We start from the raw sequence: 16,642 nt of genomic DNA, 5'->3' as shown, positions 1-16,642 counted from the left end.
ACACACACACACACACATATATATACATACAGTGGGGATCGAACGTTTGGGCACACCAGGAAAAAATTCATTTTAATGTGCAAAAAGAAGCCAAGGAAAGATGGAAAAAATCTCCAAAAGGCATCAAATTACAGATTAGACATTCTTATAACATGTCAAAAAAAGTTTGATTTTATTTCCATCATTTACACTTTCAAAAGAACAGAAAACAAAAAATGGCATCTGCAAAAGTTTGGGCACCCTGTAGAGTTAATACCTTGTACTGCCCCCTTTGGCAAGTATCACAGCTTGTAAACGCTTTTTGTAGCCAGCCAAGAGTCTTTCAATTCTTGTTTGAGGTATCTTCGCCCATTCTTCCTTACAAAAGTCTTCCAGTTCTTTGAGATTCCTGGGCTGTCTGTGACGCACTGCTCTTTTAAGGTCTATCCATAGATTTTCAATTATGTTGAGGTCAGGAGATTGTGAAGGCCATGGCAAAACCTTCAGTTTACGCCTCTTGATGTAATCCACCGTGGATTTTGAGGTGTGTTTAGGATCATTATCCATTTGTAGAAGCCAGCCTCTCTTTAACTTCAGCTTTTTCACAGATGGCATCAAGTTAGCGTCCAAAATTTGCTGGAATCTTATTGAATCCATTTTTCCTTCTACTCGTGAAATGTTCCCTGTGCCACTGGCTGCAATACAACCCCAAAGCATGATTGATCCACCCCCATGCTTAACAGCTGAACAGAGGTTCTTTTCATTAAATTCTGTGCCCTTCCTTCTCCAAACGTACCTTTGCTCATTCCGGCCAAAAAGTTCTATTTTAACCTCATCGGTCCACAGAACTTTATTCCAAAATGCATCAGGCTGGTCTATATGTTCATTTGCAAACTTCAAACGCTGATTTTTGTGGTGAGGACGTAGAAGAGGTTTTCTTCTGATGACTCTTCCATGAAGACCATATTTGTACAAGTATCTCTTTATAGTGGAATAGTGTACCACAACTCCTGTGTCTGCCAGATCTTCCTGGAGGGATTGTGCAGTCAAACGTGGATTTTGACTTGCTTTTCTCACAATCCTGCAAGCTGGTCTGTGATATTTTTCTTGGTCTTCCAGATCTTGCTTTAACTTCCACTGTTTCTAATGACTGCCATTTCTTAATTACATTCCGAACAGAGGATATGGGCATCTGATAACGCTTTGCTATCTTCTTATAGCCTTCTCCTGCTTTGTGAGCGTCAACTATTCTCAGTTTCAGTGTTCTACACAACTGCTTAGAGGAACCCATGGTGCTGATTGTTGGAGCAAGGTCAGATGAGTCTGGGCTTTTAAAACCTTTGAGATTGACATCACCAGGTCTTTTCAGACGATGATTGAGAACAATCCATGACACTCAGCTGACCAAAGGGGGCAGTACAAGGTATTAACTCTGCAGGGTGCCTAAACTTTTGCAGACGCCATTTTTTGTTTTCTGCTCTTTTGATAGTGTAAATGATGGAAATAAAATCAAACTTTTTTTTGACATGTTGTAAGAATGTCTAACCTGTAATTTGATGCCTTTTGGAGATTTTTTTCATCTTTCCTTGGCTTCTTTTTGCACATTAAAATGATTTTTTGCCTGGGGTGCCCAAACTTTCGATCCCCACTGTATTTGTATGTATATATACCAGATTTTGGAAGCAGTAGCAGAATCCCAGGTGTGTGATCAGCAGCACCTGGGATTTCCTGATATGAGGGTTTCCAGGGCAGAGTCACCTTGCTCTTGACGGTGGAATAGCTACCCAAGTGATAGGCTGGGTTGTGTGGGTTAGACTAGGGACCACTGGAGCCCATCACGTGTCTGCCATGCTGAGTGTCTGTATGCTACTGCCTGTAATACCGACTGCATATGGATTTAACTTGCTATGTGGTGACTTGCTGTTCAAAATAAACACCGAAAGTGTTCATCTGAGTCTCCGTGTTTGTGATCCTTGTCACAATATATATATATATATATATATATATATATATATATATAAAATCTCCTATATATTTGTGTGCGCGCGCGTGTGTATGGCAAATAGCCGTTGATTGTATATGTGTGCATAAAGTGGCGATGCAAGAGCGTTACAATGGTCAGGAACAGAAGGTCACATCTCGTGCTCCACAGCCGACCTCCCGATCCTCACACAGGAGCCGCTTACACCCCCACCTGCTGCCACCACCTCAGGGGTCACGTTTGATACACACACCTCTGCTGATCGGGAGCATTTAAATCCATCAGCCGGGGTGGCAAATAGGCGTGTACCCAGCTTTAAAGGAACTATGACTGCACGATCTAGCTCAGTGGTATTCGACCTCAACTTTTCCAACAGGTCATGTTTTGAGGACTTTGATCTGTGGTGCATAATTATTGACTCAGAAAAATAGAATAGCTCACCAGTGCATGATCAAAGAAATCAACAAACCTAACCTGTTGATGGTAATGGAGAACTGGAGTTGAAAACCATTGATCTAGCGAATACTTCAGTGTTCAGAACATTTGACATGCTAAACACTGAAACTGTGTACATGTCACTAACTTGGGAGGGAAACTTATGCCAGTAAACTCACACAAACAAATATCAGTGATGACTGTGCATATATTGACTTTCCAGAAGAAAATATTTCTAGTTATAAATACTCACAAGATAAAGATGTTTGTGTTTGTAGCCGGTCAAATGTAGCACCATACTAACCACCTCTGTGTCATGTTTGCATAGCTCACAGATATATTTTGGTACAACTTTGTTTCCTTTTCGAACTTTATATTCAAGAACATATTCCAAACCTAAATAAAAATAAAATACAGGCTTAGTATGAACTCTGGCAGGCATATTGCAACATGAAATGTCTAAAAAGAAAAACCAGCAATATAAAAACAGTGTGCCCATTTTACTAAACAAAATCAAAACAAAACATGAGTTATGCTAAAGCTTACCCTTGTTAACTCTTTCTTCGATGTCCATAGGATCAATATAATTAACCTTGGGGTATGCTGGTGGAGACCAGGACAGGCACCGAACAGTTATGCTTTCACAAGCTCCCAGGATGCACTGGACCCTCTCTCCCCTCATACCCCACCCACAGCTCAGGCTCTTAAGTTTTGGTTCACAAGCCCAAGGCAGGAGCTAGAGAGGAGTGCAGGAAGGATGGTACACACAGAAAACACTCACAACCAGGACACGGGTACTGGTGACCGTGAAGAGTAACCCATTGAAGCTAGGTGGATCAGGGTGGACCACCTGTGGATCCCATGGACCTTGCAGAAAAAGTTAACAAGGTTAAGTTTTACCATAACTCTTATTTTCTTCTTCAGGGTCCATAGGTATCCACAGGGATAACATTGTGGATTTCCCAAAACACTTGAAGTAGGAACAGTACGCTCCTAGTCTGAAAGGAGGACATTGCGGCCAAAGGATGCATCTGGAGTGGCAAATGTATCAAAGGCATAGAACCTAAGAAACGTGTGAGCAGAAGACTATGTAGCAGCCTTGCATTATAGTGCAGCAGACGTGCCATAACGTGCTGCCCACGAAGGTCCCACAGCACGAGCAGAGTGAGCACAGACGGTAATCAACAGTGGAAGATCAGCTTGCGTGCAAGTCTGAGAGATGGTCAAGAAGAGCCAGCGAGCCAAAGTAAGTTTAGAAACCGGCCAGCCACGCTTGGGGAACCATAGAGGAAAAATAGGGAATCCGTATTCCTAATGGAACTAGTACGGTCCACAGATCTGCAGAGCATGGACCACATCCAATGAAGACTCCTCAGCAGAGAGGCCAGGTGTATGGAAGGTCGGACAACAATTTCTTGTTGCTATGGAACTTGGATACCACCTTGGGGGACATCCCCGTTTAGTCTGGAGGACGGCCCGGTCATGATGAAAACTCAAAAAGAAAACTCAAAAAAGGGGGGGGGGGGGGGGGGGGAGGGGGAGTAGCATGAGAGTGCCCTGAAGTCTGAGACTCTGCATGCTGAGGTGATTGCCAGGAGAGTGTCTTTGTGGTTAACCATTTGAGGTCAACAGGGTCCAGCGGGTTTAAAGGGAGACTGTTCCAAGGCCTGAATAATCAAAGACAAATCCCAAGGAGCCACTGGAGGGACAAAGGGAGGCTGAATTCGGAGTACCCACTGAAAGAAGGTACGTACATCCATAAGGGAGCAAGTCTTCTCTGGAACCAGATGGACAGAGCAGAGACATGAACCGTAAGAGAAGCAAGGCAGAGACCCATGTCAAGGCCAGCCTGCAGAAATGCCAAGGGCGGTATTAAATTCTTTTCACCCCTTTCTGTTTCTGCCATCAAGGGCGTGGCATCACTACTTTAGCTCATTACCCCTGGAGCAGAGAGGCATCCAACCCCTTTACACGGCTAAACCAGATTACTATGGGCGCAATCATTTAAAGAAAGTAGATTGAGCGTGATATATCATTTGAATACTGCCCCAAGAGTCTAGAAATCTGAAACACCAGAGGATCAGTGTCAATAGGCACACCACTGAAAGTAAGAGTGCCATATGCGGTAATAGATGCGAACAGATGCCGGTTTCCGTGCACGGAGCATAGTTAATAATAAAAATAATAATTTTATTTATATAGCGCTCTTTCTCCAATAGGCCTCAAGGCACTTAACAGATACTTAGCATAATATAGTACAGAAAATAATAAAGTACAGAAAAGCTTTTCATAAAATACAGAAGCATGTAGATACTAAGGGGACATTATGGAAATGCTTGAGTAAACAGGAAAGTCTTGAGTCTACTTTTGAAGGATTCAAATTATAGTTGGGGCCTCACACACTGTGCGGGGGAGTTCCATAGAGTTGGAGCCGCATGACTAAAAGCACGACATCCCAGATGAATTACGGGAGATTCTAGGTACTGCTAAAAGTCATTCATCTACAGATCGCAGTAATCGAGTGGGGCAGTATGGGGTCAGAAGCTGCTTCAGGTACCTTGGGCCCTGGTCATGTAGGGCTTCTTGAAGATGATTCGCCATCTTACAGGCAGTCAGTGAAGGGAGTAGAGTATGGGTGTTATGTGGCTAGAATGGGGCTGGTCAGTAAACAGCCTGGCAGCTGTGTTTTGCACCAGCTGTAAGCGGTGCAATTCTTTTGCTGGGAGACCAAAGTAGAGGGCATTACAGTAGTCTAATCGAGAAGATACAAATGCAAGGATGACTTTTGGCAGATCATCTGAGGGAATTAAGTGCTGGATTATGGCTATGTTCCTCAGGTGAAAGAAAGAATGAGGATTTGATTGTGGCTGATATCTGATGTTTAAGTGTCAAGCCACCATCCAGGACAACGCCAAGATTCCACACACGGTCAGTAGTTTGTAATTCTGAATCCCCGAGTGTAAGTCCAGTTGGTTGGCTGTGCTGCAGTCTTGACCTTTGACGTTGCGGTCCTTTCATAAGGACCTCTGTTTTATCCGGGTTCAGTCGCAGCCAACTGGCACTCATCCACTCCTGGAGTTTAGCTAGTTATCTCTTAGGATGGATGACTCAACAGCCACGCCGTCAAAGACAGGTGAGCTAAGTCCGGCGGTAGACAGGGACCTTGTGACAAGATCTGGCCGAATAAGTAGTGGCATGTCTATGGAGAGATAAAGGAGACCCGTGAACCAATGGTGTCTGGGCTATGCTGGAGCTACTAGGATGACCGTGCCGTCTTCCTCTATGAATTTGCGTAGCACCCTGGGGAGGAGAGATACCAGAGGAAAGAGATAGGGCATCCGCGAAGGTTGCGTCTGGATCCCTCATTCTGGACCAGTATACAGGTACTCTGTGGTTGTGTTTGGAGGCCATGAGGTCAACTTCCGGAAGACCTCATTTGTCTACCAGAAGCTGAAAGACTTCTGGGTCTAGAGACCTCCAGCGTGCACATCCTTGCAACTGATTTAGACTGCTTTCCAGTTGAGAACATTGGGATAAAGACCTTGGAGATTACTGGAAGATGGCGTTCCGCCCAAGCGGGAATCTGAGCCACTTTTGTCATGGCGGATGCACTGCTAGTGCCCCCTTAACGACTTAGATAAGCCACTGCCGTGTAGTTGTCTTACAGAACTTGCACAGGATATCCATGAAGAAGGTCCTAAGCCAAAGTGATGGTGTGGTAAACCGCCCAAAGTTCCAGAACGTTAATGGAAGGTCCCTTTTTGCCAGGGTCCAATGGTTCTGAAAAGGAGTGACTGCCAGTGACAGCTCCCCATCCCGGAAGGCTGGCGTCCGTGGTGAGAAGCATCCAGAGTAGAATCCAGAATGGCCGACCTTGTCCAGGTTGGAAGTTTACAGCCACCATGAGAGGGATGTCTGAACATACTGAGGCAGTACCATTGTCTGGGATTTGATTTGCTTGGACTGCCCATTCGACCTTGTGAGTATCAGGCGTTGTAGAGGCCTGAAGTGGATTTGGCCTATTCCACCATGTCGAAGGTGGATACAATAGAGCCCAGGGTCTGCATTGGAGTGGATACAGACTGTGGAGTAAGTTGTGTATGTGCAAATTTAGCGCTACTATCTTGTCCTGAGGAAGGAAGATGCATTGTACGTGAGCATCCAGCAGAGCTCTGAGATGGGATGAGTGAAGACTTGTCCCAGTTGATCAGCCAACTCTAAAGGAATGTCAGTCATCTGGAGATGATGGCTGAGGACCTCCAGAGAATGGGCAAGAAGGAGGAGGTCTTCCAGGTAAGGGAGAATCCTGATTCTCTGGCGACGAAGGTGAGCAGCCATCACTGCCATGATAATTGGTTAACACCCTCAGGGCTGTGGACAGGCCAAAGGGTAGGGCCGAAAACTGGAAATGTTGATATAGGACAGCAAACCATAGGTACTGTTGATGAGAGGGTGCTATAGGGACATGTATGTAAGCATCTTGTATGTCCAGCGACACCATAATGTCCCCAGGTTGCATAACCAGAACAATGGAACGTAAGGTTTCCATAAGAAACTTGGGAACCTTGAGATATTTGTTCAGTAATTTGAGATTGAGTATGGGTCGATGAGACCCATTTGGTTTCTGAATCAAAAAAGTGTTGAATTGAAACCCTTGGCGAGATACGGGGACAGGAATAATCACGCCTGACTGCAGCATGGAGTGAACAACAGTCTTCAAAGCCCTGGCTTTGCAGAGGTCTACTGGTGGACTGGTATGAAAGTACTGTTGGGGCGGACGCTTCAGGAAGGAGAGATCGCTGTGACAGAATGGACTTTCCCAGGCCCATTCTGACAAATGTTTTAGCACAGAATTTATCAGTCAGCAGTTGATCTTGAACAGGGCCAGGTGTGATATTTTATTCTGGGCAAGTCAATTCCTGTAAAGACATTAAGAACAGAAAGCTGGGAGCAGCCGAAGGCTCTATGATGTCACAAATGACTAGAAAGGGTTAAAACAGGGAGTGACTGACTATCATCCACCATCACCAAAGGATTAATTGCATCAAGATCCCATTGTTCTCCCCGAGGACTGAGTCGGACACTGGGGCAAGAAAACAGCAGGAGGGATCTTCTCATGACTCATCTCTTTTACAGACCCTCATTGATCTCTACCAATCAGCAGAGACTTTTACCCGAGCGCACCCTTTGCAGGAGGGACTTTAGTGGTTAAAACTGAAACCCTTTTAAAAAGGAGAAGGCAAGAAAGCTCCAGGTGTGTGTGTGTGGTTTTGGTTTCTAAGAGCTGCTGGTCTTGGGAGACTCAGCTCCTACCAGTGTACTGCAGATTGTGCCTGGGAGCATTGTGGCTACTGGATTACAAACTTCTCTTGGGATTTGCAGACTTGTTTGCTCTGCGTGGTTTATGCAACAATTGGGGACTTGCAGACTTGTTGGCTCTGCTATACAGAAACCATCAAACTCTTGTGATCCTGCAAATCATATTACATCTGGACATGACAGTGTGGAAGAGTGTTGTGGAGTCTGACAGTAAACTGGTGCTTATTGGGACCTGTTGTTCTAGTTTCATTTATTATGTGTTTATGTTATAGCTGGTTTATAGGACTTATATTAAGTGAATCTCTAATAAATATATTGTCTTATCTTTATCTCCCGACTGCGTGACCCGACCCAGGGTATTCTCTGACTCTAAACCTCTGGGACTTCACAAGCGTAACCGTGGGAGACCACTTCTTGAACCCAAGTGTCCGTTTTGATCTTACACCAAGCATGGGCGAATTGAAGAAGTTGGCAGTTGGCTCCCAAGAAGCTCAGGCCTGCTTTGTTTTGGGCTGAGGAGGCCTTTGTGGGATTTGACAGTCTAAGGAAAGTCTAACCTCTGGCTTTGGCCCCATAGGTTAAAGGACAAAATCAGAGGCCGCGTAGAGGAGGCTGATGGTAGACAAGCCATCTTAGAGGTTGCAAGGTTAGTGACAATCTTGTCAAATTCTGGTCCAAAAATAAATTTACCTGTATACTGTAGGGCTTCCTGGGTCTTCTTAGAGAGTCAGAGTTCGCCTTCCATGAGCGAAGCCAAACAATGCTTCAGGCTACTATTGAAGTAGCAAAAGTCTTAGAAGACAAAAAGCCGTATCCAGAGCTGCCTCAGCAATGTCAGCATCCCTGATTTTAGCAATAAATGACAGTAGTTTTATTCCACAGCAAACAGGTTTCAGACTCACGGTTTCAGATAATAATGAAATTTGGTATAATAAATGCTGCCATTCTTAAGCGGTGTTCACGGTTTTGAAGTTATATGCCTTTAAAGCCATTAACTTTTTCTTTTTTTTTATTGCAGTTGCAGCACATTCAATTGAGCTAGAGAGTTGGCCAAGGTCTAATTTTAAACCTCTTGTTATGGCCTGTCACAGAATATATAACAGCAGTAGGGTTCCATAAAAATGTAAAATAAAAATAAAAATTGTCAAAAATTGATTCTCTCAAAAAAGTCCATTTTTTTTTTTTTTTAAATCTAAAATTGTTCATACTGCTGATAAATCCAAAAGTTTTATTTTGGGATAATGATTGTATCACATGCTTGAAGAGCTTTAATTTCTGAGTAATTCATGAAAATTGTATTTCAAAATAAACAAGGGGCGTGGCCTGGCTGCAGCTAAGTGAGGACGCCTGAAGCCTGAGCTCCTCACTATTTCGCTCCTAAAGTTTATCTTTATTGACCACACAGTTTGTACAGCCACACTAGAGGCTGCCCACAGCACTTCTCTCTCATTGTCACCCGCCAGCGGTGGACACGGAGCTGGGAGGGATCTCCTATCCCTCTGCGGATTGTGGCCTGCTGATGCGCGTGGAGCCGGGACCTGGAATGAAGACTTGCTGGGACCACCCGCGGCTTGTAAACTACCGGCGACAGCATGCAGGGCTCCAGTGGAAATCGCGGTGCAGCCGAATCACCTGCTGCCCCTCAATGCCCACGGGTGAAGCGGTGCCCAGCGCTGGAGTTCTGTAGCCTGGCGGCAGCTGGGGCTCCAGTTAGTGGAGCGCCCTGCATCCCGCTGCCTGCAGCGTGTGAGTGGGGTTACAGTGGATGCAGTGCTCTCGTCTGTTCCTTCTTCGAGGCTCCGGTCCCGTCTCACCCTCCCTGCTAGAGACACCCTCCCTGGGGTCGTGCATTCTGCACTTCCTGCTCAGCACAGGGGGAATCCATTTGTTGTGTCGCCCGCTGCCCTCCACCCTGCAGCCCCAGTCCTCACAACTGGTTGTTGCTACAGAATACTGGGGCACTCTTCCTTTTTATGCTAGCCCCGCAACCCGCTCCCTGCATAACACTAGGCTCCATAGGTCCAGCCGTTCTCTGTACTGTTTTCGTTAGTGTGGGGACCCTGCTATTATTTTTATTTTAGTTCCTATTTCAATACAGCAGTTGATTATCTGATTACTGCAAGGGCACATGTGACCATAGTGAGCCCTCTAATGGTCGCTTGCGGACATCCTGATTACGTTAGTTGCGGTGTCTACTGCGTCCAACATTACATTTTACGGATCTGAAGTCCATCTATTCACGCTATGGGGCACAGTTTCTATTACTTATCCTTTGGAAGAGATTCCTCATTCTGGGCTCAACTGATTGGAGACGCTCAGGCTGCCAGGCTGATTTTCTAAATACACGCTAAGCTTCAAAGGACTATGTGTTCGCTTTATACACCTCTAGCCCACCCGGAATTTCTCTCACCACACCGGCATTGCTACTCTGTCTAAACTGAAGAGAAGCAACCAACAGGGGATTATACAGCCATATGACAAAAATATATAACGGTGTTCACAAGGCGCCACAGATGTGTATATATCTCTTATTTATCCACATCCCTTTGAAAGAACAAATCCTTCCCAGGCAATGGAATCCTCCAGTCGTGATTAACCGCACATGTGGAAGAAACAAAATTCTATCTTATGCAGTAAAATCAATTTAATAGTTGTACATCAAAACATAACATTAAAAATATGACACTTATTATACAGTTGGAATATATATATATTTTTTTTTTTAAAGTGTCCCTCTTACAATATGCGAAATAGGAGAAGAGGATGCACAATTACCAAAGGGTATTGAGAACTCGTGCAAAAACAGTTCTCAACGTTTTTAATAGTCACCAGGTGTCTCCCGGGTAGGCAATCTGGGATCTCCCTTTAGGTAACAGGCTCCACGTTCCACAACAGAGATCACGGGGTCCACCTCTTGCGGCAGCCAACACGTTTCAACCCTTTAGCCGTGGGTCTTTATCAAGGCAGAATATTGTGTCCCTTCCCTGTAGCAATTTAAACCCTAAGTGTCCAATAAGAATCCTCTCCAAGCAGCTGTTCTCATTAGTCCAAACTGTTATAATATAAGTCACCATGGCAAACCGCACTCCAATTGCGTCCATTCGTCCAATATCCGTGACTTCGTTTCTGGTCACGCCCCCCTCCTCAGAGTTCTAGCCCCCCTCCTCAGAGTTCTAATACAGTCTGTTATGTAGCTCCCAATTTAAAAAAATAAATAAAACATTCCAACTGTACAAGAATGTCATATTTTTAATGTTATGTTTTAATAAACAACTATTAAATTGATTTTACTGCACATGATAGAATTTTGTTTCTTCCACATGTGCTGTTAATCACGACTGGAGGATTCCATTGCCTGGGAAGGATTTGTTCTTTCAAGGGGATGTGTATATATCTCTTATTTATCCACATCTGTGGCGCTGAACACCGTTATATATTTTTGTCATATGGTTGTTAGGTGTTTTTGGAGAGACACCCTTTGTTTAGAACTGGTTTTCTAAGGCTGACTGGAGTGCGCAGTTCTCTTTATCACTCATTTTCCTCTTTTCAGGGGATTATACAGCACTTAGATGATTGATGAGGGTCAGCACAAGATAACGGTCCACCAGCCTCCCCAATGAATATGCAAATGGTGGACTCATCTCCTGCTCCTGTTTATGCTACTAAAAGTGATATTCAAACTATGGGCCTAATTCAGACCTGATCGTAGATGTACTTAATTTAGCACATCTACGATAAGTCACACAGACATGCGGGGGGACACCCAGCACAGGGAAAGTCCGCCACGCATGTCCGGCCCAACCCACCCACATAAGTACAAAAGCATCGCACAGCGGAAATGCTTTTGTACTTTAGGAGTAGCTCCCTGCCAAAGCAGCTCATGCACGCTGGCAGGGACTACTCGTTGCTGTGAGGATCGCAGTAGCTGCGTGTGCAGTGACACAGCCGCCAAGGCCAGCCCCCCTCCCCCCAACGGTCCAGGCACGCTCGCGTTGCCCAGACCACACCCCCTAAACGGCTGACAAACGCCACTGCCCCGCCCAGCGGCCGCCTCTGCCTGTCAATCAGGCAGCGGCGATCGCAGGGCTAAGACCGCCGTCGGCTGTCTGGCACACGCACAGTTCAGTCCTGATTGGCTGCTGTGCGAAAATGCACAGCAGCTGTCAGGTCTGAATTAGGCCCTATGATCGCTGACCTGAGTAAATCCTTTAAAGCTAACTTTCAACATCTCTCGGATCTTAAAACTGAAATTGCCACTTTAACAGGTCCTATCACGGCAGTGGAGTCTAAGATGGAATCTAATACTAAAGGTTTACACAAAGTCTTCAAGGATGTAGACTTTCTTTACAGAGAACTTGCTTTCCTTCGTGATAAGAACGAGGATTTAGAAAATAGAAAGAGGAGACATAACCTCAGAATCCGCAACATACCAGAATCTGTCACCTCTCGGAATTTAGAACCTTATCTGAAACGCCTTTTCCCAGATACTGGTCCCCAACCTCCCAGATCACTCTCTGATTATAGAACGAGCTCATAGGGCCTTACTTCCGAAGCCTAAAGATGCTGACCCACCTAGAGATGTGATTTTTATAATTTCTGTCCTTCAACACTAAGGATTTAATTGTCCCCTGCAGCAGATGTTCTACGCATATTCTCTTGTTTGTCTTCAGATATTTCAAGACGTGGCTCTCTACAATCTTCAAACGAAGGGAACTTAGAGAAGTTACCAAGCCTCTGCGGGACATTGGATATGTCTATAAGTGGGGTTTCACTTTGATTGTGGATATTAATGAACGCCTGGTTTCCGTGAGAGACCCTGAAGAGGGTAAGGCCCTTCTTCAAAAGCTCAAGCTTACAGGAGGGTGGAGTGAACCCTTCCATACACCACCGGGATGATCCAACTGCTTGAACTCTTTCTGTGCTCCTATTTGGTATAGTTGAGATGTTGGATATTGCCGCTCACTTCAGCAGATACTGCTTTTAGGTTATGGGCCCCAGGTTCCTTGATCCTGCCTCATCATTGTTTTTTCTGTTCCGTTTGTTCTGCACAGAGTTTAGATTCCGTACTTATTTTATATTGCCGATGAGTGCATGATGTGAACCCTGTCCTCATACTTTTATTTTATTGCCCTCTCTGTATTATAGTAGCATTTATAGTTTATTTTACTGTGTTACATCTGCTTATCTTCATATCCAGGTACCGTGGCTAGTTTAAAGAATTTCTATGTTTTACATATTTCAGGGTGGATGGAGATTGGTCTTTTTTTACACCATCCCCCCCCTACTCGGTGGGACTAGTGGGAGGTATACTGTAAAACTGTTACCCTCACTACAGACTTTGAATTTTTTTTTTATACGTACTCCCAGAAATTTAAGCCCACTAGGATTTGTCCTGTATAATGGGGTGAAATGTCCCTTCCCCCCCCCCCCCCCCCCCCCCCAAGGGCTTACCCAATGTGAACCTTTGGCTTCCGGTTGAAAAGTCTTCAGTTCACTCTTAACCGGCAAAACCCTCCCCCACCCCCTTCCTTTACTTATTTCTTTCTTTCTTACCAGGCAGTGCGATATTCCATAGCCTACAAGTTGTTACCACATAATTGTATCTCTCCATCATTTAAGATGACCATTACTGTATTGTCACTTAATGTGTACGGTCTTAACAGCAAAAGAAGTCGCTCTGCAAGTGTTGCAGTCCCGAAATAAATGTGAAGCTTGCAGTGCTGTGTTATAAACTCAATCAGTTATGCAAGAGTATAGTACCTCTCCCGTGGGCTGGTACAACCGAACGTCCTCGGTTGAGAAGTCCTGGAGTGCCCACAACGTAGCTGTATGGATAGTAAAATTGTACCGCCAGGCAGGTATGAGAAGCTTAATGCCACCTACTGGAGAGAGGAAGCCTTCGGGAATCACAATGCCGGTGTGGATCACGCCGATATAAAGCTGAATGCTGCTGTAACGAGTACCTAGTTGAAGGTATGAACAGATACGGGATCCATACTTTTCCCTGCTATTTTGCGCAGCCGTTTTCCATCTTTTCCTTTACCTCATATGTTTCAGGCTTTGCAATCTTATGGTCTCTGCGGTGACTTTCTCACTGCAATACAGGCTTTATATTGCAATCCTATAGCTACTTATATCTGTCAATGGGCTTTCTTCGCTGCCGTTTGATTTGAGTAATGGGACTAGACAGGGTGCCCGCTCTCCCCCCTGCTATATGCTTTAAGTCTAGAACCTCTGGCAGCTAGAATTCAAAACAACCCTGACATTAAAGGCATTTCAGTTGCGAAGTCTGAATATAAACTGTTGTTCGCGGACAACGCGCTGTTGACATGGTCCTCTCTTTCTACTTTGGAAGATGAATTGGCTTCGTATGGCATGTATTCTGGGTACAGGATTAACAGGACTAAATCAGAAGCAATGGCTTTTCACCTTGCTCCCTCTGATTTGTCTCTTCTGAAACTTGAATTTACGTACTTTTGGCGACCAAAATTGCTTAACTATTTGGACATCTAAATTACGAAAGAATATGACCACCTGTACAAAGCCAATTATATTCCTCTTTTACATTCCGGCAAATCAGATTTTACTAAATGGGCTCCCCTTTGTATTTCATGGATAGGACACATTAATTCTGTCAAAATGAACATCTTGCCAAGATTGCCATCTATTTCAGACAATTCCTATTACTGTGCCTACCACATTTCTTCACACACTACAAAGACTTTGTGGCAAATTTATATGGATGGGTAAGAAACCTCGTATTTGTAGACAATGCTTGGCTAAATCGGCAACTAATGGAGGTCTCGACCTCCCTATTTTCGAAAGATACTATCACGCCACTCAGCTAAGTCACATTATGTCATGGCATGTGGAAGCGGGTACGAAAGAGTGGGTAAACATAGAAAGCAATCTCATTGTTGACCACCACGTGGGGTTTCTTCCTTGGCTTCCCCATTGTCTGAGATCAGCCTCCGTCTGTGCAGTTCCTTGTGTCAGAAAGACAGTGAGGGATTAAGATAGTTTAAATAAACGGCTGAACTTGGGTCCATATCCCTCACCTTTGATACCTCTATGGCGACACCATAATTTCACTGTGGGTTGTGTAGGTAAGTATAGCCACCCTTGGTAGCAGCAGGGATCACTAGAGTGCATCACATTTCAGGAAACTCTGCCCCTCGAACTTTTGATGAATTATGCCAGAAATTTGGGATGCACACTAACCACCAGTTTGCATATAATGCAGATAAGTTAGCTTTATTCATTCCCTCATCAAATTACGGATACTTAGAGACCATTACCCTTTTGAAAGTTTATGTACATATGACCCGGGACGAAGGGGAGCTATATCTATTCTATGTTAGACTCTTCATCCTCCACAACCAAAAAACCTTTTGAAGCAACGAGGGACAAAATAGGATTTTAATTACCTACCAGTAAATCCTTTTCTCGTAGTGGGTAGAAGATACTGGGGATCCATTTAGTACCATGGGGAATAGACTGGTCCACTAGGAGCCTTGGGCACTTTAAGAATTTGACAGTGTGGGCTGGCTCCTCCCTCTATGCCCCTCCTACCATCTCTAATTGCACTGCTCCCTACATCTTTAATCTCCTCTACCTTCATACTCCCTCCCGCCCACTACGGTTGGCTGATGACAGTCGCCTCTCCTCTGCCTTGGTCACTGCTTCCCATGCACGAGTTCAGGATTTTGCCCGTGCTGCACCCCTTCAGTGGAACGCGCTCCCCCGCTCCATTAGACTCTCCCCGACCTTGCAAAGTTTCAAACTAGCACTGAAAACCCACCTATCAAAGCGTACCCCTCCAATGCATAACCTAGTCCTTAGGCTGCTCCACCATCCCCCTGCCCTACGCCTTGAACATCTCTGCTTTGCTTGCATACTGCCATCAGGCTTCCTCCTGCTTGCACCTCATGTCATCTGTCACCCCTCCCCACTAGATTGTTAGCTCTTCAGAGCAGGGCCCTCTTTCCTGTTGTTGTCTAAGCCCTCTTCTCGACACATTTCAGTCAGCGACCATCTTTACCTGCTTTTACTCCTACTGGTAAAGGCTCCTCTCTATCTATGGCCACCAGCCCCAATAGTCCAATGATTACTCCCTTGCTACTTATATCTAAGCTGTATTATGTTTTGAGAATTGTGGTGCTCTGTTACCTGTACTCCATTTTTGTTATTTAATTACTGTTATGCTAAGTTTTGTCTCCCTGTACTGTCCTTTGTACGGGGCTGCGTAACACTTTTGGCGCCCTATAAATAAAATATAATAATAATAATAATAATACCAGACTCAGTCTAGGAAACTGTGCCGAGGAGACGGACATACTTTGAGAGAAGGATATAAAAGGAAAGTGGTGAAATTCCGAACCAACACACACACACACACACACACACACACACACACACACACACACACACACACGAGGAAAGCCAAGCTAACCATACTTGAAACAAGAACAGCAACTGCTGAACTAAAACAACAATACTTAACCAAGTAACAGTGCAGGAAGAACGAAGCACTGGGCAGGCGCCCAGTATTCTCTACAGACTACGAGAGAAGAATATACCAGTAGGGAATTAAAAATAGGATTTTGGTACCTACCGGTAAATCCTTTTCTCGTAGTCCGTAGAGGATGCTCGGGTCCACATTAGTACCATGGGGTATAGACGGGTCCACCAGGAGCCATTGGCACTTTAAGAGTTTGAGAGTGTGGGCTGGCTCCTCCCTCTATGCCCCTCCTACCAGACTCACTCTAGAAACTGTGCCTGAGGAGACAGACAATTTCGAGAGAAGGATTATACACAGATAGTGGTGAGATTCGTAGCAGGTCACACATACAAGGCACGTCAAGCCAACGAAGCTTGAACACTCAAGGGATTTACCGGTAGGTACCAAAATCCTATTTTATGTTAAGT

At 44.8% G+C, this 16,642-nt stretch overlaps 1 protein-coding gene across 8 annotated transcripts in view; it reads right to left on the bottom strand.

Moving 5' to 3' along the window:
* The window catches only part of LOC134927840 (uncharacterized), a 298,227-nt gene that overhangs the window by 152,510 nt on the left and 129,075 nt on the right, over positions 1-16,642 (bottom strand). For all 8 annotated transcript variants that reach the window (XM_063922888.1, XM_063922889.1, XM_063922892.1 and 5 more), the window contains one exon: positions 2,649-2,791. In XM_063922888.1, coding sequence (XP_063778958.1) covers positions 2,649-2,791 — 143 coding nt within the window. The remainder of the gene's footprint in view (positions 1-2,648; positions 2,792-16,642) is intronic.

Source organism: Pseudophryne corroboree, chromosome 5 (assembly GCF_028390025.1).
Source record: "Pseudophryne corroboree isolate aPseCor3 chromosome 5, aPseCor3.hap2, whole genome shotgun sequence".
NCBI lineage: Eukaryota > Metazoa > Chordata > Amphibia > Anura > Myobatrachidae > Pseudophryne > Pseudophryne corroboree.
This window is presented reverse-complemented; position numbering and strand designations above follow the sequence as displayed.